The sequence below is a fragment of the Xiphophorus hellerii genome, chromosome 16 (genome assembly GCF_003331165.1).
Source record: "Xiphophorus hellerii strain 12219 chromosome 16, Xiphophorus_hellerii-4.1, whole genome shotgun sequence".
In the NCBI taxonomy this organism is placed as follows: domain Eukaryota; kingdom Metazoa; phylum Chordata; class Actinopteri; order Cyprinodontiformes; family Poeciliidae; genus Xiphophorus; species Xiphophorus hellerii.
The window spans coordinates 25,938,820-25,964,075 of NC_045687.1; the positions used below are offsets into that span (position 1 = coordinate 25,938,820).

Consider the following 25,256-nt stretch of genomic DNA (forward strand, 5'->3'; position numbering starts at 1 on the left):
CGGGGGATTCCAGGTAGATTCCAGAGATGTGCATCACAGCAGCTGTTCCTCCAGGGCCGGCCCAAGGTAATATGGGGCCTTAGACAGAACCCCCCTCCCCCCGGAACCTGTCCTACTAAGAACCTTAGCATCACTAACATGTTTAAATATAGATAAGGTGAAGTCTGTGAGAGGGAGACCAGGTTTATTGGCCGAGTTTAAAATCAATCACTGATTATTGGTTATTTGCTGTGATGTATTTGTGAACAAACCCAACTCAAACACAAAGATTGCACCATATTGTAGCCATGGTAACACAACAATCAAACTATCAAGATGATTCTTTAAACTTTTACAAAGTAAACGTCCTAATTAAATCCTAAATGTACTATTTATTTTTCTCAGCTGAATGCATTAAATAAAGTGTAATAACATTGTCATTCTCTATAAATGATGTTACAGGTTTAGATCTATGATCTGTGTTACAATTAAACCATTTCTAGGGGCCCCTGAGTGTCTGGAGGCCCCTGAATGTCTGGAGGCCCCTGAGTGTCTGGAGGCCCCTGAATGTCTGGAAGCCCCTGGATGTCTGGAGGCCCCTGAATGGCCCCTACCAGCAGCTACTGAGTTTTCTTTGCCTTGATATCTCAGTCTTATAATTCTAGATCTAGAGGTTTAACATCAAACTATTACATAGAGAAACTATTATATACTTTGAGTTTTTGGATCTATAAATCAGTCTGCAGTCAGGTTGTTCTAGAGGTTAAATAAATATTATTAGGGCTTAATAAGTAAAATGGCAGCAATTTTGCTTATTTCATAACTTTATAACCAGAGACCTTCTCTCCTCTGGTCTGTTTAACAGCTACAGTCTCAGATCAGCTCAGCCCTCCAGGACTGTCAGCAGCAGAAACAGAAACTTTATACCTGATGGGGAAAATATAGACTAGATTTGCTTTGCATTTCCCCGCATGATGGCAATGATATAGTATGATCCAATTAGATTCTTGATTAATATGGGTTGTTGCTGTGTTGTTGTACGGAGTTTTTGTTCAATGTGCCCCTTTTTTAAATTTGAGCCCCTGCCCCTCCATAGGTCTCTGCACGGCCCTGATGTTTGGTTCTGTTTTACAAAATAGGTTTTTGTCGAAACCTATTTTTTTCTTTTGCTTATTTTTTTATTCAATTAGAAATTTAGCTACCTTGGCTTTGTGGTGACTCAGCAAGGTGGCTATGTCCAAGTGACCAGCTGCAGCAGCAAATCCCAGAGCTGTTAAACCATCATGTGACTGAGCATCCACCTAAAAATAAAATACACAAGCCTCCTTTTTGGTTAAAGTCTTTCAATTCATTGCCATAATCTCAGGTAGTCCAAAAAACAAAAAACAATCACTTGGGCTCTGTGGTCGAGCAGCAGTGCTACGACATCCTTGTGGCCAAGGTGAGCATGCACACACAATAAGGGGGCACCATTAAGGACTTCAGTTCGGTAATCCACATTGGCTCCACCCATTATCAGGAGCCTGCTCACCTGAATGGACACAGAGAAAAAAGTGTGCATGTACCATCACCACAAGCACAAAAAAGCTGGTGTGGGTGTTTTATGCTACCTTGATATTGGGGGTATAGAGGTTGCGCAGCGATGAAAGAACGGGGCAAAGTCTTCCTGTGCTGTATGACATCCACAGCCCCTGAAGAATGGAGGAGGAAACCCCAAGTTTTTTACTCAAGCCCTGGAAGAGAGTGACACACACACACACATTTGTACCAACCCCTGGATCTACTTTTTACATAGATACTGTTTGGGTCAATTTGACCCCGCAGTAAGTTTAAAGTGCAAAAAAAGATCAAAAAATGTCCAATTCTTTATGTTTCCTTGCAGCTATGAACCATATTTCACCACACACACACACACACACCCCAACACACCCCACCACACACATACATGCGGGCGTGCACGCACACAAGCCCACTTTCTTACTATTCTCTTTACTTCACTAGGAAACTGTGAGAAAGGAGGTGTTCATACAATGTTTGATGGGAATCTTTTCTGTTCCCGTGGACAAACTCCACCCACACTGAGTGGACACTCAGCAGAAGTGGAGGAAAACATAAATACTCTCTGCATGACTCATTTATCTTGATTTTAATCAGCGAGTCAATTTGACCCTGAACAGTATGTGTGTCTCAAGTTCAATTATAAAGCTCACCCATTGAAAAAAAAAAAGTGTAATATAAAATTTTTTTTTACCAAAGATCAATTTCAAGGAAATTATTGTTTTTTTGTGTCTAGGATTTTTTCAGTGGACATTAAAAATGTAAATTCCATTTTTTATGTCCAAATGAGTAAATGAGTAGGTTGTCAGCATTGATCCTTTATTTGTGAGAAATAATAAAACATCATTGCACAAATATTGATTGAAATGGTTAGTATTGGAGTTAATAATCAGATACAAAAATGTTTTGGAGGAATTTTTTGGTTTCTGACACTATGACATGATTAAACACTCCCTGGGTCAAATTGACCCACGAACATTTTTGCTGTACCCTAGAAACGAACATAACAGGAGGGTTAAGTGTGTGTTGGGTCTACTTCTAGAGACTAGAGTCACCATTTTTCCTTCAGAAATGAATTACATGGCAATCCTCAACGACAAAATTAAGAGGTACAGTATGTATTGATGCACCGTTTCAGAGGCCAGCCAATAAATCGGCGCGTTTTCCTTAATTTTTAATCGGCTTCAGATGTCCTTACATGTGAAGCCGATCTTATCCACCAATCGCATTTACCTCAGCAAAGATCTAAAATCTCTTGCTCTGCCAAAAGAGATAAGAGAGTTTGAGATCAGGCTGCAGTGGTAACTGTTATGAACTGTCATTTTGAAAAGTTAAGGGTGTTAAAGTTAGAGTACTTTAAAAGTCTTCCCCCCAACAATCCAGAAGATAACCTACATGTAAAGGTTAATATCCTTCACATAGATTTACATAAAAGAGCTTAATACGTAGGTTCTGTAATATTGTTGCATTATGACAAGTCACCAGAAGCTTTCAGAATCTTAAGAGGATGTTGTTGTTTTAGTGTCTACATAGAATCTACTATAAAATGTTTAATTACTCAGCAAAAATCAACCACCATTCTCAGTGTCTAGTTTTACTTAACATACTTAATCTCAAAGTAGTAGTAACCCAAGTAGTAGTAGTAACAGTAGTGTGACAAAAGAACAACAAAAAATGGGCTCAGGGTAAAGGAAAATGATGTAAAGTAACAAAAGTTGAGCCATAATCAGTTTCTGAAGAGTAATAACCATGTTTAGGTGAAACGATAAAATAAAAAGATTTCTTTCTGTGTCAAGGCAGACCTTGTAGATGTGAGCCTTCAGAATATGATGTCCCAGCTGCAGGGTCTGCTGTCGGCTTAGTTTTCCCTCTTGTCTGCAGAACCAGAAGGCCAGCAGGGTGTGTCCACTTCTAGAAGCAGAGAGACAGATGGATCAGAGAAAACAGCTATGCTCTTTTCAACAAAACATTCCAGAACCCAAAAAGCAATATCATGACACTGACTGTTCTCATAGCTAAGTGCTAATCTGATTGTTGTGTGATTACAATTGTGCATAGCTGACCATCTAACATTATGGTCAGCTATGTTAGCTGACCATAATGTCAGCTAACATTATACTGACATTTTTTATATGGTACCATATGCTGTCAAACACCACACATGATGATGTTCTCGTCTGCAAACTTCACTTTGGACATGAAATTTTTAGGGTATTGAGCAGACAATGAGATTGAAAGACTTCAGTTTTTCATTTCATTAGATTGTGATATACTCTCCCATGATATCATTTGCTTGCCAAATTTTATGCAAGAAAGCTAAAATGTTTCAGTGTGCTTTTTCTTCAACAGTGGAGTCTTGGGCTATGAGTGCACATTGAGGTCATTTTGGTCATTTTCAAGTCTGAATTTCTTTACATGTCTCTTGCCTGGCTCTTGGAAAATTCTTATGAATTTTCTTTTGACTCATCTGTAATGTGTTTAATATTCTTTTCCTGTGTAATTTCACGTTTTTACCCATAATCCCATTTGAACAAACTTGCTTTATTTCTTTATATGAGTGTATTGCTTGGGTTGTTGCAGTCATCTGGTGTGAATTTTATGTCCCTCATACAAAAATGTTACGAGTCATTTTAACAGTAAGGCAAATAACTGAAATATTTAGTAAGTTTAATAAATTTTTTTGTGCATGCACACTTAATCTTTATAAGTCCAGCTGCATCTCAGGATACCTTGGGTCACAGAGGAACTTGTCATCCTGCCCCTCCTCCCTCCACACTAGCCACTCCCTGAAGGAGGCATGGTTAAGCATCCTGCTGCCGTCACTCCGCTGTAGCAGGAAAGAAGAGAGCTGATCTAGGCGATGTGTAAACTCCCCCCACTGGAATGTTTCTCCACTGAGGCAACCTGCATTCACCACCTCAAACAACTTGGGAAACAGTGAATACAGAAGTTAGATTACCTCTGCAGTTGATTAAAGTGGCACCAATGTTTGGTTTTTATGACCTTTAAAAACTGGAACATACCTGCTGATCGGTCAGTGGGTGGAGCGAAGACACAGTAACATTAAGCAGAGGCAGTACTCTTTGAAAAGATGACTGCGTGGGAAACCTCATGTTAAGCTGTAGCAGGTACACTTCTGCTAGGTTGACTGGAACCACCTGCAAGCAAACAGAATTGATTATATACTTCACACAGTTTGGCATTCTCACATCTTTCTTTGCAAATGTAGTTTATTAAATTTTATTTCATTTTGTAACAATAACCCTATCCTCACCTTAAAGCTAGAACTCTTCAGAACAAGGTAACCTCCTTCAATTAGGTCAAGGGTCAGTTTCAGGTAGAGGTAAGAGCCTTTGCTTAGGCTCTTCAAGTGGCTGATCATCTTGGTCAGTGCTGTGTTGTCAAGGCGACCATTGCCCAGCGACACATTGCTCTGGATCCCAGGGCTGCTGTGGATACGCTGCATCAAGTAATCCTGAATCACAAAAAACCCAGATGCATACAGTAATTGGAAAAAGTATTAGCCTCTTTAGAGACTTCATCTGTTCTTGATTTTCATACTTCAGTGTTATACATCATCATCATAACATTAATGATTCAAAAATGTAGTTTTCTATTTCTTTATTCAGGAAAAAAGACATCCAAATCAACCTACAGTATGTGCATAAGTAATTGCCCCCAAACACGCCAAGGTTGTGCCACCCCTTAAGGTAACAACAGCTGTGATGCATTTGTGATAACTGGCAATGAATTTTTCCATCACTGTAGAGGAAGTTTGCATCCTTTTCATCCAGTGATGAAGCAATTTCTCCTGTCAAAAAAGCTCAACAAACATTGGCTGCATCCAATTTCAGCAAGACTGCATCAAATGACATTAATGTGATGAAAGCATCCCCCAAGGAGGACCTGGAAAAGGGTATTAAGGATCCCAACCTTGGAGCAGACCTTTCACCAATGCAAAGCGGCCTTGGAATAAGTTGCGACATCAACACAGATGAGTTTGCCTTTCAAGTCTCAAGAGAAGAGAAGCCTTATTACTCGTAGAGGAGTGTTGTCAACTAACTACACTACCTTTATATACCACAGTGCCATCTTCTGTAAGTTGAGTTGGAAGACTGAAGAACAAAAGATGACAGACCTATCAATGGATCATACTGCTGTCTCACCTCCATTCACTTATATGGTGTCGACATAAGTAAAAGAAGGGGAGAGGTTTTGAATAGGTTAGGACCTTGGTGGAATCTCCATCTAGGGTTGGTGAACACCAGGGGGCTATGCAAATGGTAAAAGCAGGGCTGTCAAATTGGTATCGGCCAAAACCGGAATTGGCAGGTCAGACTTTTTAAAGATCAGTAATCGGCCAGAGAATTGCAATCGGCGCGCCCCTAAAGGTATGATTTTCTGTAGTTTTTTTGAGTTCAGATGAAGATAAACTGAAATCTTCATCTTCAGTTTATATTCAGCTGAAGATGAAGCTGTCATTTTCAGCTGTTTAAATACCAGGACCATTCAAGTTGAGGTGATGGAATCTGTGGAGTCCTGAAGCTTCATCAAAACCTTTTGAAAATTCATTTCCATTCATGGAGCCAAGACCGGATTTTAGTATGGGCTTACCAGGGCTCCAGCCCAGGACCCCGGCATTTTGGGGGCCCAGAAAGATGCTTTGTATTTTAGTGAATGAATAAAATCAGAGTGCCTTAATTTTATCACTGGCTAAGAGGATTTTAACGACATTGTTTAAAAGCTGTCTGATTTGTTCTAGCAAACATCTTTTATGAATGCTTTCTTAAAATTGGTGCAGACACATCTTACGCTTTGGGGAGGAGCATCAGGGAGTGATTTCTCATGATGGCGGACAACAGAAAGTATGACAGTGGAGCGTAGGAATGAAAGAAAAAGAAGAGTGTGACAGAGAAGTGATGAAGAACATATCCAAGCTAACAGGATATTTTTAATATATTTTTAATATATTGGACCATCGTCCCTCTCTGCTTCTCAAATCGTTAGCCTTGCTAAGGGAGATAGATGAAGACAGAAATGAAGAAGAATAAATAAGTACAATACATAGAGGATGAATAGAGAACAATGTCAAGGAATGTTCTGTTGAAGAGACATATTCAAGATGTTCAAGTATTTCTTTAATTACTACTAAATATATTTTGTTTGTAATAACGGTGTTTACATTGTTTACAGTAATCAACTGTTCTACAGATAGATCACTATTTTAAAAAGAAAGCAGCTTTGCATCGATTGCAATTTTCTGGCCAATCATAGATCTTTATAAAACCTGATTTGCTGATTCTGTGTGTGTGTGTGTATGCAGAATATAGCAAAAAAAGTCACTTGGCAACCATGGGGTGACTGTTGTAAAACTGGCATGGAGAGATGACCTGGTGGTTGGGACTGTCCATCAGCCTTCTCTCATGGCAGAACAAAAGTGGACATGGCTGATTTTTGTGACTTTGTAGGTACATAAGATTGGTGAATAGGGTCAATTCCACAAGTAAGTCACTGCCAAGCGCCGACCACCCAAACGGTAGGAAATCAGGGATATTTATGTGTGTGTGTATGTTAATGTGCAACTGTATAACCATGATTAAGTATTGCCCGTACCTTGTTTCAAGCCCAGGGACCCAGACCCTCTTAAATCCAGCAATGTGTGGAGCAGTGAAAACATTGAGAGATGACTGTGAAACTAACTTCCTAGGAACATGCAAGGAGTTTGGCCTAACTCCGATATATAGCAACAATCAAAAAATCCAGTATTTCTTAAGTGAAAATGAGTGCACATGGATTTTTATTCCACCTCATGTCTCACATATGGGAGGAAGTTGGGAGCGCATGATTGGCATCACAAGGCACATACTAGATTTCACGTTGTCTTTTGTACAATAAAGAAACAGGAGGACGTATGTGAAAACAAAAACACAAAACACATAGCCATAGTCATGCACAAGCACCTAAACAAGTGGATAAAAAGTCAGCATGGAACACACAGTCCCAAGCTGAAACCTTTGTATTCATGTGTTTCTAGTACATCCGTAAATCTGACATACAACCAAGAGAGCAATTTTTTTCTGTAGCTCTTGGTGAAGGCGGACAATTTTCTCTGCTCCCTTCCTTCCTTCTTGCTCTGTTTTTGTGCTGCTTTTTTGGAGCCTCTCTCTGCACATCCTCCGAATCTACAACTTATGGATCTGGTTTACTGGTCTCTCAATAGTGCGATTAATCAAACTTTCTCAAGACTGGGCACAGGAGATCCCACTTTTCCTGCAGGGACTAACTCGGGGGAATACACCCTGGATTTATTTGGATTCATGATGACAGGATTTCTGCTGTTTGAAGCTTTCAGATACCTGGCATATCGACAAATTTGTGATGGATTGGGATGACTAGCGAACACTTAGACTGACATGCTGTGGGACAGAGGCGCAAGTTGAATGTGATTGTTTCGCAGGCAAACTTTGGACGCCAAAACTCACTAGTGAGATGAAATCGCAAAAGTTGTTAGTTTTGGCCCAGTGGAAACAACCACACCAATTTGGATGATTTGAATTAAAAGAAATGTACTGGTTTAGACTCTAGGGCAGATGGAAATGTTTAAGTCTGCCCGGCTCTCTCAAATCTCCTGGAGGTTATGTAAACAAGCTGCTCTTCCTCCATCCTCCTCTCTTCCAAAGCCACCCGTGGAATTGTATGGCTGAACTCTCCAAGGACTTGCTTTTAGATAACACCACCTTCTCAGAGACTTTTGTCAATTAAAACTCGAGCAACCAAGAACAGTTTCTGTGGTGCATATTAAAAACTCAACAAACACAAAATGGAAGCACTACTAAAGCCACATTAGTAGCATTAAATTACATCTCCCGTTTGTTGCGCATTTCTGCGCGGTGCAGCGGGTTTAACTCATCATGCAGGGCCGGTCCAAGGCTGTATGAGGGCTTGAGCAGAATTTGACTTAGGGGCCCCTTTTGCTGTTAAAAACACCAGCACCTCTAACAACTTCTGTGTTAAATGTAGTGAAATCTGGGAGAGGGGGAGTAGTTTAATTTGCCAACCTAAAAAGCAATAAGTTACAATTGCATTTTACTAATTTATATTTGTGAACAAACAGAGCTCAAACTCAAAGATTAAACTCATAGCATCAGATTGTTGCAGATTGTAACAAAATAATCTAACTATGAATATAGTTCTCTGAACGTTTACAAAGTAACCTTGCCAGCTCCTTAAAATCTTACATTTAAATGTTAAACAATTTAAATTCTTTGCTGAAACCATTTAAAATTAAATTTAGAAGTATTGATAATCTCAATAAGCAAATTTTACATTTATATATCTGTGGTCTGTGTTAAAATATTAGCATTTATGGGCCCCTGAAGCCCTCGGGGGCCTTATGGAGCCACTGACTTAATTTGGATTAAACAGAAGTGCAAATAACTGACATTCATTTTAACTGTATTTTTTTTATTTGTTGTTTTTAAGATTCTATAGTTGTGGGTTTAAATAGTGTTTCACTGGCAATATTTTTCCGTAAAATCTAATTACCCAGGTATATTTTTACGTTTCTGTAAACATAACATCTTTTAATATAAAAACATGGTGGACCGCCTTGGAGCCCCGACCACTCGGTTTGCTTATGCCCAAGGCATAAGCAAACTAAGCAGCCGCTTAGTTTGGGGCTCCCTCAGTAGAGCTGATTTTTTTTTAGTAACCATTTCTATGTTTCTATGTCATTATAATAATGAAAACACACAATTTCATCAAGTGATTTGTTTTTACAGTAACATATATTTGACAATGTATGTAGAAATCATTATTTTATGGACAAAAAGAAAAAATTTAATTGCTCTTGGGGGCCCCCTGGTGGCCGCGGTAGGTCATGCACGCTTGGCTAGTAATATGAGCTGCAGTGCAACATGCAGTGCGCATCCAAAGGTCCAAAGCTCCGGTAGAACATAAGTTAGCAAAACAATGTCTCAAAAAATGACTTTTCCTTGAGGGAGAAAGAAAAGAGGAAGAATAGAAAAAAGCCAAAATAAAGGTTTGTTTAATATGTCTTTGTAATGTAATATTTATAACAAAGATCTGTGAAGCTGCTAATAGGAAATTAGCTTTATAGCGCCGAACATTTATGCTAGGGTCTTTGTGTGAAGCTGTTTTAACTTGAAATGAGTTGAATCTCCTGCTTGGCTCTCTATATTTTTGAGATTTTTTGGCTTCTTTTGATAACATTTGATAAGAAGAATTAAAACTTCTCAATGTTTGACATTGTCTAGCAAAATCAGGCTACATGGCTACTACATTAATATATCGATGAGCTGCAGTAGGTGATATACAGTATATTAGTTTGTTGCTAATAATTTATGTGGCTAAAACAAACAATATTTTTACATAAACTTATAAGGTATGTGAAACTTTTGTTAAAATCATTTAAGGCTCAGAATCAAATCGATACCGATGTCATGAATATGTGTGTAGAGCTGCACCGATTGCAGTTTTCTGGAGGATCCCCAGTTACCGATCTTTAAAAGGCCTGACCTGCCCATTTTGATTTTGGCCAATACCAAAATTTGTTTTGTCTGAAATGTCACTAAATATAGCAAGAAAGTCATTGAATTGGCAACACTGTAGTGAATATTGTTAACTGTAAACATTCAGGCCTGACCCGGTGGGCCGGTCTGTCAGTCAAACCTCTCACTGCAGAGCATAAAAGGACAGAGACTGACTTTTCAACCTTTGCTGACGCAAATAAGATCAGGGATAAGACGGGGTTCACATGTAAGTATTGGCCGATCACAATCCCCCAAAATTAAGGAAATCGGAGCCCAGAAATTGACTGGCCGATAAATGTATCCTATATTATATACACTGCCTGGATAAAAAAAAAGTCGCCACCTGGATTTAACTAAGCAAATAGGTACAAGCCTCCTATTGGATAAGTACTGCATAGGCGATTATCTTTCAGCTGGCAACAAGTTATTTAACCCCAGCTGATGCAATGAGTAACTCCTCATTTCTTAAACAACCATGGCAAAAGACACATCCTATGGTCGTGGAAAAGACGTTAGTCTGTTTAAGAAGGGTCAAATCATTGGCATGCATCAAGCAGAGAAAACATCTAAGGAGATTGCAGAAACTACTAGAATTGGGTTAAGAACTGTCCAACGCATCATTAAAAACTGGAAGGATGGTGGGGAACCATCGTCTTCCAGGAAGAAATGTGGTCGGAAAAAAATCCTGAATGATTGTGATCGGCGATTACTTAAACGTTTGGTCAAATCAAATCGAAGAAAAACAACAGCAGAACTCAGGAGTATGTTTAATTGTGAACGCAAAAGCATTTCCACATGCACAATGCGAAGGGAACTCAAGAGGTTGCGATTGAACAGCTGTGTAGCCGTAAGAAAACCTCTAATCAGTAAGGCTAACCAGAAAAAAAGGCTTCAGTTTGCTAGGGAGCATAAAGATTGGACTCTGGAGGAATGGAAGAGGGTCATGTGGTCTGATGAGTCCAGATTTACCCTGTTCCAGAGTGATGGGCGCATCAGGGTAAGAAGAGAGGCAGGTGAAGTGATGCACCCATCATGCCTAGTGCCTACTGTACAAGCCTGTGGGGGCAGTGCTATGATCTGGGGTTGCTGCAGTTGGTCAGGTCTAGGTTCAGCAACATTGTGTGCCCAAAGAATGAGGTCAGCTGACTACCTGAATATACTGAATGACCAGGTTATTCCATCAATGGATTTTGTCTTCCCAAATGGAACGGGCATATTCCAAGATGACAATGCCAGGATTCATCGGGCTCACATTGTGAAAGAGTGGTTCAGGGAGCATGAGACATCTTTTTCACACATGGATTGGCCACCACAGAGTCCAGACCTTAACCCCATGGAGAATCTTTGGGATGTGCTGGAGAAGGCTTTGCGCAGTGGTCAGACTCTCCCATCATCAATACAAGATCTTGGTGAAAGATTAATGCAACACTGGATGGAAATAAATCTTGTGACACTGCAGAAGCTTATTGAAACAATGCCACAGCGAATGCGGGCTGTAATCAAAACTAAAGGCGGTCCAACAAAATATTAGAGAGTGTGACCATTTTTTGGTGGCGACTTTTTTTTTGGCCAGGCAGTGTACATGTATAGGTTATAATGTAAACATGGAGGCGTGGGCCGGCCCTGTCCTAACCAGATGCCCGAGCCACCTCAACTGCTCCTCTCGATGTGAAGGAGCAGTGGCTCTACTCTGAGTCCCTCCTGGACGGAAGAGCTTCTCACCCTATCTCTAAGAGAGAGCCCAGACACACTGTGGAGAAAACTCATTTTGGCCAGTTGTATCCATGACCCAGTTCTTTCGGTTATGACCATAGATCAGGGTAGGAATGTTTTTCGCTTTTTGACTCAGCTCTCTCTTCACCACAACAGACCGGTACAGCGCCCGCTTCACTGCAGACCCTGCACCAATTCGTCTGTCAATCACCCGCTCCATTTTCCCCTCATTCATGAACAAAATCCCGAGATACTTGAACTATTCCACTTGGGGCAGGACATCCTCCCCGACTCCTTTTCCGGCTCAAGACAATGGCCTCAGATTTGGAGGCACTGATCCTCATCCCGGCTGCTTCACACTCGGCTGCGAGTCACTCCAACGGAAGCTGTAGATCATGACCTGATAAAGCCAGTAGGACCACATCATCCGCAAAAAGCAGAGATGCGTTCCTAAGGCCACCAAAACAGATCCCTTCAACACCTTGGCTGCATCTAAAAATTCTGTCCATAAAAGCAATGAACAGAATTGGTGACAAAGGGCAACCTTGGCTGAGTCCAACTGTAATGGAAAATTTTATAATGTGCCCTTCACCCCTCTTGTGCTTTAGATTGAGTCTGCATGATCTCATCATGAGATTGGTCCATCTGCTTTCCTATAGACTTCTACAGTGCCATATAACAGCAGGAGCTCCTTGATCCTGGAGACTAAGTGTTACTTCCCAACATAGAACTTATCTGCCCTCTTTATGATCAGAGAACAACCTCCTTTCCTTAACAATAGACAAATGGCCAGACCATCTGTGTTGGGCTCCACAAAATTGTTGGTACATAACAATCAGGGATTCGCACCTATTGTCCAATGAATTCTCTCTTGTCTGACCAGAACCTATAAAAGGAAGCCAGATCCACTGTTGGTCAGAGCAGACTTGACAGACTCCTTTGACTCTGTATTTCTGTTCTCACCTTGCAAGGTTTCAATAAATTTCTTATTTCTTCTCATCCAGACTCTTGTTAAAATAATTTCTTCCATGACACAACTCTCACCAGAAATGAGCCCAACTTACTGCCGGCAATGCAGACCAGACTCTGCACCGGTCATACATTGACCTAACAGTCCATATCAAAAGGCCCCCTACCCCATACTTCCAGAGAACTTCCCAAGGCGCTCCCCGAGGGACACGGTCAAACTCCTTCTCCAAGACCACAAAACACATGTAGACTGGTTGGGCGAACTCCCACGCACCCTCCAGGACGTTGCTGAGGGTGTAGAGCTGGTCCAGTGTTCCACGACCAGGACGAAAACCACACTGTCCTTCCATAGATTTAATAGTTGTGATTAATCAATTACAGACCATACAATTCCCTCAATTAAAAGTTTTAATGGAGTCAGACTGCTAGTTAATGGTTTATTCTACAGCCCTATTTAGGCAGGGATGTGGTGATCAAAATTAAACTAAAATTATTTCTTAACAATGGGAGAAAGTTTTTTTTGTACAGATTTTGTCCCTCAATATATGAAATCTAAATTTGGAAACTGCATTTGAATTTACTCAAGTAATCTTTGTCTAATATCAAAAACTGTTAAATGATCTAAAACAACTCAATGTGACCAAAAATGCAAACACAGAGGCAATCTATAAGGGGGGAATACCTTTTCACTTCAAAACATGAACAAATCAAAGTGAAACAACTTGAAAAGGAGGTGTTCATGTTACCTCCAGGTCCTGGTCTATAGCGTTGTTTTCCTCCTTTCCGTCCAGTGAGATATGGTGAAAAGGCAGACATTGAGCAATGTCCTGAATAATTAAAATTAGTTCAAAAAAATGTTAAGTCAGTATTTTATTTGCAATAAAATTTAGGGTTTTAACGCAAGACTCTAAGCAGGCAGTAAATTTAGCTTCTGATTCTATTTAAAACAAGATATATACGATTACTGAGCTTCTATACATTATAAAGCAGATGTATAAACTCAAACATGAATAAATTTATGATTTTTTAATTTAACACCTCCATTTATTTTAATCTCAGCACTTCAAAAATGACAAAGAACGCAATGAAGGAAAAAGCAGATAACTATTCCTACTACACAGTTATAAAAAAAATGTAAGCACCAAAATTATTTAATTTGTAAGCACACATGCACAGGGAGAACATTAATCAAATGCACATTTTGTTCTATATCTGGTATTTGTGGTTAATTACTTTTAATTAGCCACAAATTACAAATTCCCTCTTAATTACTACAGAATTAAGAGGGATGACTGAAAGACAGAATCTCTGAGAACACAAACTGAAAAGCTCATTTAGATTACCCACCGATTCTCGGAAAATAATTCTACATTTAAGTTATTGTGCTTTTGTGCACTTAAGGTGATCCATTCATCCATTTTCTTACACCCTTGTCCCTAATGGGATCAGGAGGGGTGCCGTTCGCTGGTGTCTATCTCCAGCGAACGTTTCAGGTGAGAGGCGGGGTACACCCTGGACAGGTTGCCAGTCTGTCGTAGGGCAACACAGAGACAGACAGGACAAACAACCATGCACACACACACTCACACCTAGGGAGAATTTAGAGAAACCAATTAACCTAACAGTCATGTTTTTTGGACTGTGGGAGGAACCCGGAGTACCCGGAGAGAACCCACACATGCACAGGGAGAACATGCAAACTCCGTGCAGAAAGACCCCAGGCTGGGAATCGAACCCGAGCCTTGCTGCAAAGCAACAGTGCTACCAACTGCACCACTGTGCAGGTGAAATAAAAAAAAAGCTTCCCCTAAACCTAGAGAAGACCAGTTAGCTGACATGTAAAGAACTAGAATAACAGCAAGAACTGTTTATTTATTATGACTGCAGTTAAGATACTTTCTGATTTGTAACTTTAGAAAAGATTCAAATGGAGCTTCAGCTATTGTGCAGCATGGTTTTATGAAACAGTGTATACACATTGAGAACCTTCATAGCTTGAAGAATGTATTAAATAGTTGCTATTTGAAATATATTTGTATAGTACTTTTTTGTGAGCATACATACCTGCTGGCTGGTCCTGACAGTAGAAATTACCTTCAACCACGAAGGAAATTTTTGAATGTTTTGAGAGAGAAAGGAAGTCAGTGTATCTCCGTAATCGGGCCGGTGGAACTCAGCCTCGTTTAGCCCATCAATCAGTACAATGAGACCTTCCACATCAATCTGAAGCTTTCTCTCTGAAAGGTAAAAAACAACAAATTAAAACTGCAAGAATAATTGACATGACGCCGGCTCGCCCCCATGTGGAAGTAGAGCAAACCCCGACAAACAAACAGTGTTATAATGGCAGAGGCAGTAAAACTCAATGCTTTACCCAATCATTTTTTTGAGTTACTTTTGCCTTTATCAGGTAACACTGAGGCAAAGGCAGCATACACTGCAGCCAGAGAGCCGGATCAGTTCATTTTCACACCACTTCTGATCAATTTCTCAGTAAAACGAGTCATATAATCATGTCAAGGTTGTAACTTTCAGTTTAATCGGCTGCTAACAAAATTGTAAAATAAATAAATAAACAAGGTCTTGTGTGGAGATCTTCTTACACTGTTTTGTGTTGTTTTTAATCCCAAGAGTATCTGTCTTTTTCCTACTTTTGTCACTCAAGTCTGACAAAAAAAGTAAGTCACCAAACACAGTTTTCCAACACATTGTGTGTATTTATAAATTTTCATTGCAAATATACGAGGAGGGAAGCTGGCTGATAGCAGGGCACGAAGATTAGACTTTCTGAAAAGATGAGAATGTAGACTTTCTGGAAAATCCCCTTTCAATGTAAAATGGATTACTGGATAGAAGAAATTTCTAATTAATTATTTTTTCACAAACTCTGCAACTGTGTTTATTCCTCTCATCATCAACAACAAATTCTTTAAGTGTGAAAAGAGAGCTATAAAGGGGGGAACCATTTACAGTATTTTAGCTGCCTGAAATAATCTGTGCTCCTGATGAGGTGGCGGATGGTCTCCTGAGGGATCTCCTCCCAGACCTGGACTAAAGCATCCGCCAACTCCTGGACAGTCTGTGGTGCAACGTGACGTTGGTGGATGGAGCGAGACATGATGTCCCAGATGTGCTCAATCGGATTCAGGTCTGGGGAACGGGCTGGCCAGTCCATAGCTTCAATGCCTTCATCTTGCAGGAACTGCTGACACACTCCAGCCACATGAGGTCTAGCATTGTCCTGCATTAGGAGGAACCCAGGGCCAACCGCACCAGCATATGGTCTCACAAGGGGTCTGAGGATCTCATCTCGGTACCTAATGGCAGTCAGGCTACCTCTGGTGAGCACATGGAGGGCTGTGCGGCCCTCCAAAGAAATGCCACCCCACACCATTACTGACCCACTGCCAAACCGGTCATGCCGAAGGATGTTGCAGGCAGCAGACCGCTCTCCACGGCGTCTCCAGACTCTGTCACGTCTGTCACATGTGCTCAGTGTGAACCTGCTTTCATCTGTGCAGAGCACAAGGCGCCAGTGGCGAATTTGCCAATCCTGGTGTTCTCTGGCAAATGCCAAGCGTCCTGCACGGTGTTGGGCTGTGAGCACAACCCCCATCTGTGGACGTCGGGCCCTCATACCATCCTCATGGAGTCGGTTTCTAACCGTTTGTGCAGACACATGCACATTTGTGGCCTGCTGGAGGTCATTTTGCAGGGCTCTGGCAGTGCTCCTCCTGTTCCTTCTTGCACAAAGGCGGAGGTAGCGGTCCTGCTGCTGGGTTGTTGCCCTCCTACGGCCTCCTCCACGTCTCCTGGTGTACTGGCCTGTCTCCTGGTAGCGCCTCCAGCCTCTGGACACTACGCTGACAGACACAGCAAACCTTCTTGCCACAGCTCGCATTGATGTGCCATCCTGGATGAGCTGCACTACCTGAGCCACTTGTGTGGGTTGTGGAGTCCGTCTCATGCTACCACGAGTGTGAAAGCACCACCAACATTCAAAACTGACCAAAACATCAGCCAGACAGCATAGGTACTGAGAAGTGGTCTGTGGTCCCAACTGCAGAACCACTCCTTTATTGAGTGTGTCTTGCTAATTGCCAATAATTTCCACCTGTTGTCTATTCCATTTGCACAACAGCAGGTGAAATTGATTGTCAATCAGTGTTGCTTCCTAAGTGGACAGTTTGATTTCACAGAAATTTGAATTACTTGGAGTTATATTGTGTTGTTTAAGTGTCCCCTTTATTTTTTTGAGCAGTGTATATTTCCCCCCCCCCTTATAACTTTAGCAAATAATGAGCAAATGCAACTCCTTGAGTTGCTTTAACAGTTCAGACTGGTTCAGTCTAACAGGTCTGAACCAATAATTGGTTCAGACTTTTCATGCATTGTATAATGTTGTACCTTTGTGGAGTGCATCCAGGGGGTCTAGTATTCCTCTCTGAAAGGCTAAGCTCGGATCCTGAATGCAGGAGCGCAGACTGAGGATGCTCTGCAACTGAGGTGAGTGCTGCAACAGTTTTCGATAGGCGGTCAGTTGAGGGGCAGTGATCAGCATGGCCGCCATGTTGTGGACGAACTCAGGAACAAGGCAGGTGTAACAGTTATCAGCTTGACAGAAGTGAAAGGCCACTACCTGCAAAACAGATCGGCATACACATAAGTTTGATTGTCTTTTCTTGGCCTTTGCTAAAGAAATGTGACAGAATAGACCAAGACAGATTTTATTGTCATCCAATTGTATATTTAAAATGTACATATTGAGCAACGTGTACTGGTGGGCTCAGTACACATTGAAATCATTGTGTAATAATGACTATAAATCATTCTTATTCACTCTGCTTAATCTGTTTCACATTTTCTTAACTTATAGTCACAAACTTTAGTATTTACTATATTGTCAAATGTATTCATTGTTTGGTTTCACACATGAACTTTAGCTTCAACTATCATCTATCCTGGAGTCTGTTGGAGCTGCAGCTTATCTCCAGCTGCAGCTTATCTCCAGCTGAGATAAGCTGCAGTTGGATAAACTTGCTAGGAAGGCCAGTACTGTGCCAGGATGCCTCCTTCCCAGAGAAAGTGCTGGGAGACAGAAGGAGTGGCTTAAACAACATCGCTGTTGGACAGTGTCTCCCACCCCATGCATAAAGTTGTTGCTGAACTGGAGAGCTCCTTCAGTGACAGACTACAAGGTTTCCAACAAGACCACCTGCCCCCAAGAAGATCACATGAAGTCATACTGTGAACACGTCAGAGTATGTGACATGTTCACAGATAAGGCAATCATTTTATCAGCCTATCTAAACAACACCACATCATGAGCCTCTTCTGTTTTGATGTGGGAGCTGCTCTGCTACTGACAGCTCTCTCTTAAACTAGGTTTAAAGGTGATGAGTTGAACTTGGCAAGAGGGTGAGCGGCTGGTCGTGCACGTCCAAAGTTTTTGGTCCAGATTGCTCACGACACCTTTCACTCAGAATGGATGGTTTTGAACATTGGTTTTACAACAAACAGAAAGCTGGCCATCTTAGATTGAAATTTCAATTTTGACCCAATTTTGGCCGTTTACAGCCATTATATTTGGTTGAACTCCTTCTCGTGACTTTGATCCCTCATGCTTAAGGGGCGTGGCCTGACCTCAAGATTTGACATCTTGCCATAAAATACAAAAATATCGTACACAATAACTCACTGAGACACCAAACCTTCAGGGATTGAAGGGCTCAATGGTCAAGTCCTGACATCATTAAAGCCATGCCCCCGGAAATAGGTTCAGTGTTTTACTTTGAAAGGTCCACATCTGACTCCTGTCACCTAATCAACATGGCATTGTGCCCATTGATAGGAAGTTAGTGAAACATGGCCTACAGTGCTGACATGTTTGTGTGTGTACTATTGGATTCTAGTATCATGCCATTCTTAGTGCACATTGCTTATTATAATGTTTGCTTACATGCTGCAGCCATAGGAGGTTAAAGTGAGTTTTGAAAACTTTACGCAATATGCATGAGTGTGTTTATAGAATTTTAGTATTCTTTCAGAAGTGCATTTGTGAGGTGCACTGATGTTGGACAAGAAAACTTGGTTTGTAGTCTCCACTCAAAGCCAGTTGTCATAGTTACTAACTAGTTCCTGGACTAATTAGTAAAAAGAACCTCAGTAGGAATATAACTGTTCTTTGAGGCCGTAACATCTAAAATGAGAGACTGGACATAAATTCTGAAAAACAGTGAAGAGGCCCATGGCATCTCTGGAAGAACTGCGGAGAACCACAGCTCAGGTGGAAGAATGTGTAGACAGGAAAACGGTATGTAATGTATTCAACTATTCAGGAAAATCACCCTGAAACACCATTCTCACTGTGAAACATGAAGCTTCTCCAGAAGGGACAGAGAAGCTGGTTGAAACTGATGTGAAGAAAGATAGTGCTAAATAGCACATGAACATTTTGAAGGGGAAAAGTGTTGTTTGCTAGGATATGCAATGTAACCCTTCTTTCTATATTAGAGCCTTTAGATTGAAATAGCACAAAGATTCAAGTGCTGTGAGTATGTACAACGTTTTACTTTGTTGCGGGTGTTAAAGTAGAAAACAAATAGCATAGCAGTTTCTAATTTACCAAAGTAAACTATTAACTTCAAGTACAGTTTGACACAGAAGTGGAAATACAACCTGTCCAGCTAGTCTCCACAATGCCTCCTGTTGTCTTCTCTTCTTCTCTGGAGTTCCTGGACAGCTTCCTCCTCCATTTTCTTCTCCTGCCCCTCCTCCTCTTCCAGAAGACTCAGTTGAGAGCAAAACCGATTCTCCATCTGTAATGTCAATAAAAATGTTGGATTCAGTTTTGTCTCTGGGTTATGGCTCTTCATATCTGATGGATTTTATAGACGCTCTCCATTCATACTGACAAAGCCTTAGTTATTTTTCATAGTAAGAACAAATTTTCAGTCTCTAGGTAGGTAAAACTGGTACAGACATACACTAAAATAGTTATAAATCTATTTGACCCAAAAAGGTGGTTCTAAAATCGACTCATGCAGGCTGAGTAAAAATGCAGGTCACATCTTATTCAAAAGCATGCATCATTTTTCTACAACTTCACAATTATGCAATATTTTCTGTTCTTCTATGATTTATGCTTCAAAAGACAAGATGCTGTATGTCAGAAGTAACAATGAGATGGTCATGTCATTACAGTGATACTATAGTCATAAGACAAAGACTGAATATGACTGTGGTCCCTTAATACTCAGTAATTAATTTTGAAGTTACACATTATGTTCATGATGTGCAGCAGGGATATCTACATGTGTTGTAGATGTCCCTGCTGTGCACATGTGTACAGTGGTGGATATAATTCCTACTCTTCCATCTGGGTGCTTATATTCATTGTGGTCAGTTTGTTTCAGACCAAACTTTAAGGCATTTTTATAAAATTTTAAATAAATTGACAACAGAAGATCAAAAGCCAAGTAGATCTGAATATGCTTACATTTGGGTATGATCTGCTTGCCAGTGGTGCTCGGCCACATGTGGTGTCCATGACAGCTGAGTGCCACCAGCCTTGCAATGATAGCAGTCTTTCCATAGCCCATGTTGCCAGTAATTAATATGCCTCTGTTAGTTGTTGGGTCATTGCCGTGCAGATGGGTGTCAACTTCCTGGAAGAGCCACTCTCTGCCCATGAACAGCCAATCAGACAACAGACCAGGAACCTCGAAATGGAGTGGTTTCAGGTTGAGGCCTGGAGTAAAATCAACTGCAGTACGGAAGAAAGGGAAATTGTACAATTATTGCTATTTCACAGTATTTCCAAACATATTTGCTAATCTTTACCTCCAGGGTCCTGCTGATTACGATTCCCAGAATTCTCTCCAGCCATTCTGAGGGACATCTTTGAGGCTAAATGTCTCTGTTGATCATCCAGAAAGGCTAGGTCTTCAAGGTGGGCTGAACTTGTGGCTGGAAAAGGAAACAAATTAATTTTGTGTTTAGGTGGAAATAGTTCTGTTCTGTAAATATAACTTCTCAACACTACCACTAGATATTTTTCAAGTAAAAAGAAATAATTATAAAACTTTTTAATTTCAAAGATATTGTGTTTCCGAATACAAACAATAAATCATGTGGACTTTTTGGTGCTGTAATTTCTAGTATACTCCCAGAACCTAGCCCTTGCATCATTACCAACCTGTCCGTGTTTCTAACAAATTTTCCCCTCTCAGGGACGCACCAGCTGACAAGCTGACTCGGTAATTGGTAGCAACATAGTCAGAAATGTGGCACTAGAGATAGAGACACCAGGGATCAGAGTCAAATGTTTGCCAGGGCTCAGAACAGACAACACCAAATTCTACCTGTAACTAGTGGCTAATATATGATAATATTCATTGGAGCATATCTGGTTCAAAGTAACATTAAAAACTTTGAAGGAAGTGGTGCATTAAATATTTTAATGGAGGTGTAAACAGTTTACCTTGTTAAAAAAGAAAGTAATGAGTTAATTCAACTGTAACAAGTGCAGTGTGCTGCATAATTAAATGCACACATGGAACTCTTAGTTGTAAGTTAATCAATCGGGTTGAATCAGGCTCAGACAAAATATCTGGCTTGGTCTGGGTTGGGCAGGATTTTTTTTAGGTTTGATCTTTTAGCTGAAATTTCTCCTGTAAATGAGAACCAGGAGGAAGTTATGAAGCTGTGGTTCAAACCCCAGCAGTTTAATCACTCATACGGTAATTTAAGTTTAGCTGATTAATTTAATTGTTCTGCCAGTGGTTTTTATCACTGTGGAGAAAATGTTAGATATGTTCCTTAAGGCTCTGGATGTTGTAGGGTTGTGTTGGCTGACGCGACTCTGCAATATCGCATGGACATCGGGGGCAGTTCCCCTGGATTGGCAGACTGGGGTGGTGGTCCCCCTATTCAAAAAGGGGGACCGGAGGGTGTGCTCCAATTATAGAGGGGTCACACTCTTAAGCCTCCCTGGCAAGGGAGCCCTATTCAGGGGTCCTGGAGAGGAGGGTCCGTCGGATAGTCGAACCTTGGATTCAGGAAGAGCAGTGTGGTTTTCGTCCTGGTCGTGGAACACTGGACCAGCTCTACACCCTCGGCAGGGTCCTGGCGGGTGCATGGGAGTTTGCCCAACCAGTCTACATGTGTTTTGTGGACTTGGAGAAGGCGTTCGACCTTGTCCCTCGGGGAGCCCTGTGGGGGGTTCTCCGGGAGAATGGAGCCCATATCAAATTCTCCGGGAGAATGGAGCCCATATCAAAGGGTCCTACCGGGCCCATATCAAAGGGTCCGGTAGGACCCATATCCTACCGGACCCTTTGATATGGGCCCGGCAGTAAGTCGGGCTCGTTTCCGGTGAGAGTTGGACTCCGCCAGGGCTGCCCTTTGTCACCGATTCTGTTCATCACTTTCATGGACAGAATTTCTAGGCGCAGCCAAGGTGTTGAGGGAATCCGATTTGGTGGCCTTAGGATCTCATCTCTGCTTTTTGCAGATGATGTGGTCCTTCTGGCTTCATCAGGTCGTGATCTGCAGCTCTCGCTGGAGCGGTTCACAGCCGAGTGTGAAGCGGCCGGGATGAGGATCAGTGCCTCCAAATCCGAGGCCATGGTCTTGAGCCGGAAAAGGATAGAGTGCCTTCTCCGGGTCGGGGGGGTATCCTGCCACAAGTGGAGGAGTTCAAGTATCTCGGGATCTTGTTTACGAATGGGGGAAGAAGGGAACAGGAGATCGACAGGCGGATTGGCGCAGCGTCTGCCGTCAAGCGGGAGCTGTACCGGTCCGTCGTGGTGAAGAGAGCTGAGCCAAAAAGCGAAGCTCTCGATTTACCGGTCGATCTACGTTCCCACCCTCATCTATGGTCATGAGCTTTGGGTCATGACCGAAAGAACGAGATTGCGGATACAAGCGGCCGAAATGGGTTTTCTCCGTAGGGTGGCTGGGCTCTCCCTTAGAGATAGGGTGAGAAGCTCAGTCATCTGGGAGGGACTCAGAGTAGAGCCGCTGCTCCTTCACATCGAGAGGAGCCAGTTGAGGTGGCTCGGGCATCTGGTCAGGATGCCTCCTGGACGCCTGCCTGGTGAGGTGTTCCGGGCACGTCCCACCAGGAGGAGGGCCCTGGGAAGACCCAGGACACGCTTTAGGGACTATGTCTCTCGGCTGGCCTGGGAACGCCTCAGGATTCCCCCGGAAGAGCTGGAAGAAGTGGCCGGGGAGAGGGAAGTCTGGGCCTCCCTTCTGAAGCTGCTACCCCCGCGACCCGACCCCGGATAAGCGGAAGAAGATGGATGGATGGATGGATGTTCATCTGCTTGATTAATGTATGATAGGATCTGGATGGTATAAGGTTCAACTTGTTGAATATTAAACAGCATAAAAATTAAATGCAACAGAATAGAATTAAGTTATTTCTTGTGTGCATGTGTGTGTCAATATAATTTCAAATTTAAGGGATTAATATGGAATATGACAGAATATTTTTGATGTCATCAGTCAAAATGACAATATAACAAAAAAATCTAGTGCAACCTCTGAATTTAAATGAAATATTTTTTGGGGGAAAGTGCCTTGAGATGACATTTGTTGTGAATTGAAGTTATAAATAAACTAAATTGAATTAAGTGAAACATTTTTTTACAGAATTGTACAGAAGTATCCATTATGTTTGAATGCTATGGTCACCCTGCTGCATCACTCTAGCACATAAATCTGCTTTGATCTAATACATTCCATTATAGCTGTAAGTTCAGCATCATAGTCCTGGCGCCTCAAACAGATGAGCCTCCAGGGTTGGCCTGTATTTAGCTTCATCCATCTTAAAGTCTGTCATCAATTATAAAAAGCATCCCCACATCTACATCAACAGGTGGGACAGTGTGTTCAGGGTGAAGTTCAGTTTTAGTTTTACACCACACATTGTGTTTTGCATGCAAGTTCAACTTTGTCCAATCAAACTGCCTGTTTAGAGATTTTTCGTGAAAGCCCAGGGTGGTTTGTGATAAGCTAGAAAGAGGGCTTCTTATGGATTACATCAAATGATACCTTTCCTCTTGTCACTCTTACATAAAGGTCAGATTTGCTGAAAGCATTAGTCCTAGTTGTCATCTGACCAGATCCTTCCACCTGAGCTGTGAAATTCTGCAACTCCAGCAGAGTTGAGAAGGACCTCTTTGCTGTATCTTTGACTTATTCTTTTCAACTCTGGCCTGTCAGCAAATGCAGACATGTATGGTAGGGTACTGCAAAATTGTTTGAACTGTGTTTTACTTTAGGGCTGCTGCAGTGAAGGGGGCAAAAATAATAATCTTAAAACATTTCAAAAACAAAAAAGTCTGTACACTTTGCACAATCTGAGAACTGGCTGTGCCTTGTCACCTGCAGGTATGAGAAATGGTACAAATGTCATTTCCTTCCTGTGCACTAGAGGAAAAGACAAGAGGGAGAATGTGTTGTGACTGTGCTGCACAAACAATGTCACTCAGACCTGAGCCTTCTGATTTTAGGTTCATGCTTTAAAAATGACACATAATGCTTCACAGCTCTGATGAGTATATCTAACAAAAGGAATCTTGTTTTGAAAGCAACTGGTAACTATGTTTGTAATACTTTCCTGACTGCTGACTGTGAGAAAAAGTGATGAAGTTCCTTCCTGTGTGTGTGTGTGTGTGGGTGTGTGTGTGAGGGAGGGGGATGCGTATGCATGCGTGCATGAACACACTGGAACACACTACAACACACTGTCATCTTACCAGCGACTGAATTGGGGCGTGGAATGAGGTTGAGGGCTATGGAGTGGGTGGATCCAGAGGAGCGTGAACAGCTGGATCCTCGGTTTGGGTGGAGCTTGTTCAGGCTGTAGGTAGAGGCATACAGGCTCTCTTCTATCCTGTACATCGAGCTGCCGTTGGTGCGACTTGTGGATCTCACACTTGAGGACAAAGTGGACGCCACCACTGGCTGGCGTTCCTGCTGCCAGATGTTGAGGCTGCTGCCGTTGTAACTGTCAGTAGAACACTTGGTGCCGTCCTCCCGCTCTACAGCAGAATCAGCAGAATAGCTGGTCAGCATGGCTGGAAAAATGTACGGGAAAACATTAAAACAGTAATTCATTTAGCACAAAATCTTGGAAAAGTTTTCATAAACTTTTCTTATTATGTCACAAATTTTAATGTATTTTATAGGGATTTTATGTGACACTTCATATAATTGAGAAGTGAAAAAACTTCACAATTATATAAAAAAGTTACACACATATTAATTTAATTAACTGAATGAGGTCATGGGTACTCTGCCTTACTCCCACAGTGTCTAAATTCTCCTTAGGTCTTAATGTACATCTTTTTTGTCCTGTGTGTCTCTGTGTTGAGCAACCTGGCTAGGATGTACCTTGTCTATTGCCTAATGACCACTTTCAGTGGGTAAAGCCAATGGATGGATGGATAAACGATTATGTGAAACTGCATGTCA

At 41.6% G+C, this 25,256-nt stretch overlaps 1 protein-coding gene across 4 annotated transcripts in view; it reads right to left on the reverse strand.

Moving 5' to 3' along the window:
• Positions 1-25,256, reverse strand: part of LOC116735423 (protein TANC2-like) — a 61,757-nt gene that overhangs the window by 14,776 nt on the left and 21,725 nt on the right. For all 4 annotated transcript variants that reach the window (XM_032587332.1, XM_032587334.1, XM_032587336.1 and 1 more), the window contains 14 exons: positions 24,539-24,859; positions 20,613-20,738; positions 20,269-20,535; positions 19,449-19,588; positions 17,178-17,409; positions 14,835-15,007; positions 13,517-13,597; positions 4,811-5,011; positions 4,560-4,694; positions 4,266-4,462; positions 3,339-3,447; positions 1,590-1,712; positions 1,373-1,510; positions 1,182-1,280 (listed from right to left, as the gene is read on the reverse strand). In XM_032587332.1, coding sequence (XP_032443223.1) covers positions 1,182-1,280; positions 1,373-1,510; positions 1,590-1,712; positions 3,339-3,447; positions 4,266-4,462; positions 4,560-4,694; positions 4,811-5,011; positions 13,517-13,597; positions 14,835-15,007; positions 17,178-17,409; positions 19,449-19,588; positions 20,269-20,535; positions 20,613-20,738; positions 24,539-24,859 — 2,342 coding nt within the window. The remainder of the gene's footprint in view (positions 1-1,181; positions 1,281-1,372; positions 1,511-1,589; positions 1,713-3,338; positions 3,448-4,265; positions 4,463-4,559; positions 4,695-4,810; positions 5,012-13,516; positions 13,598-14,834; positions 15,008-17,177; positions 17,410-19,448; positions 19,589-20,268; positions 20,536-20,612; positions 20,739-24,538; positions 24,860-25,256) is intronic.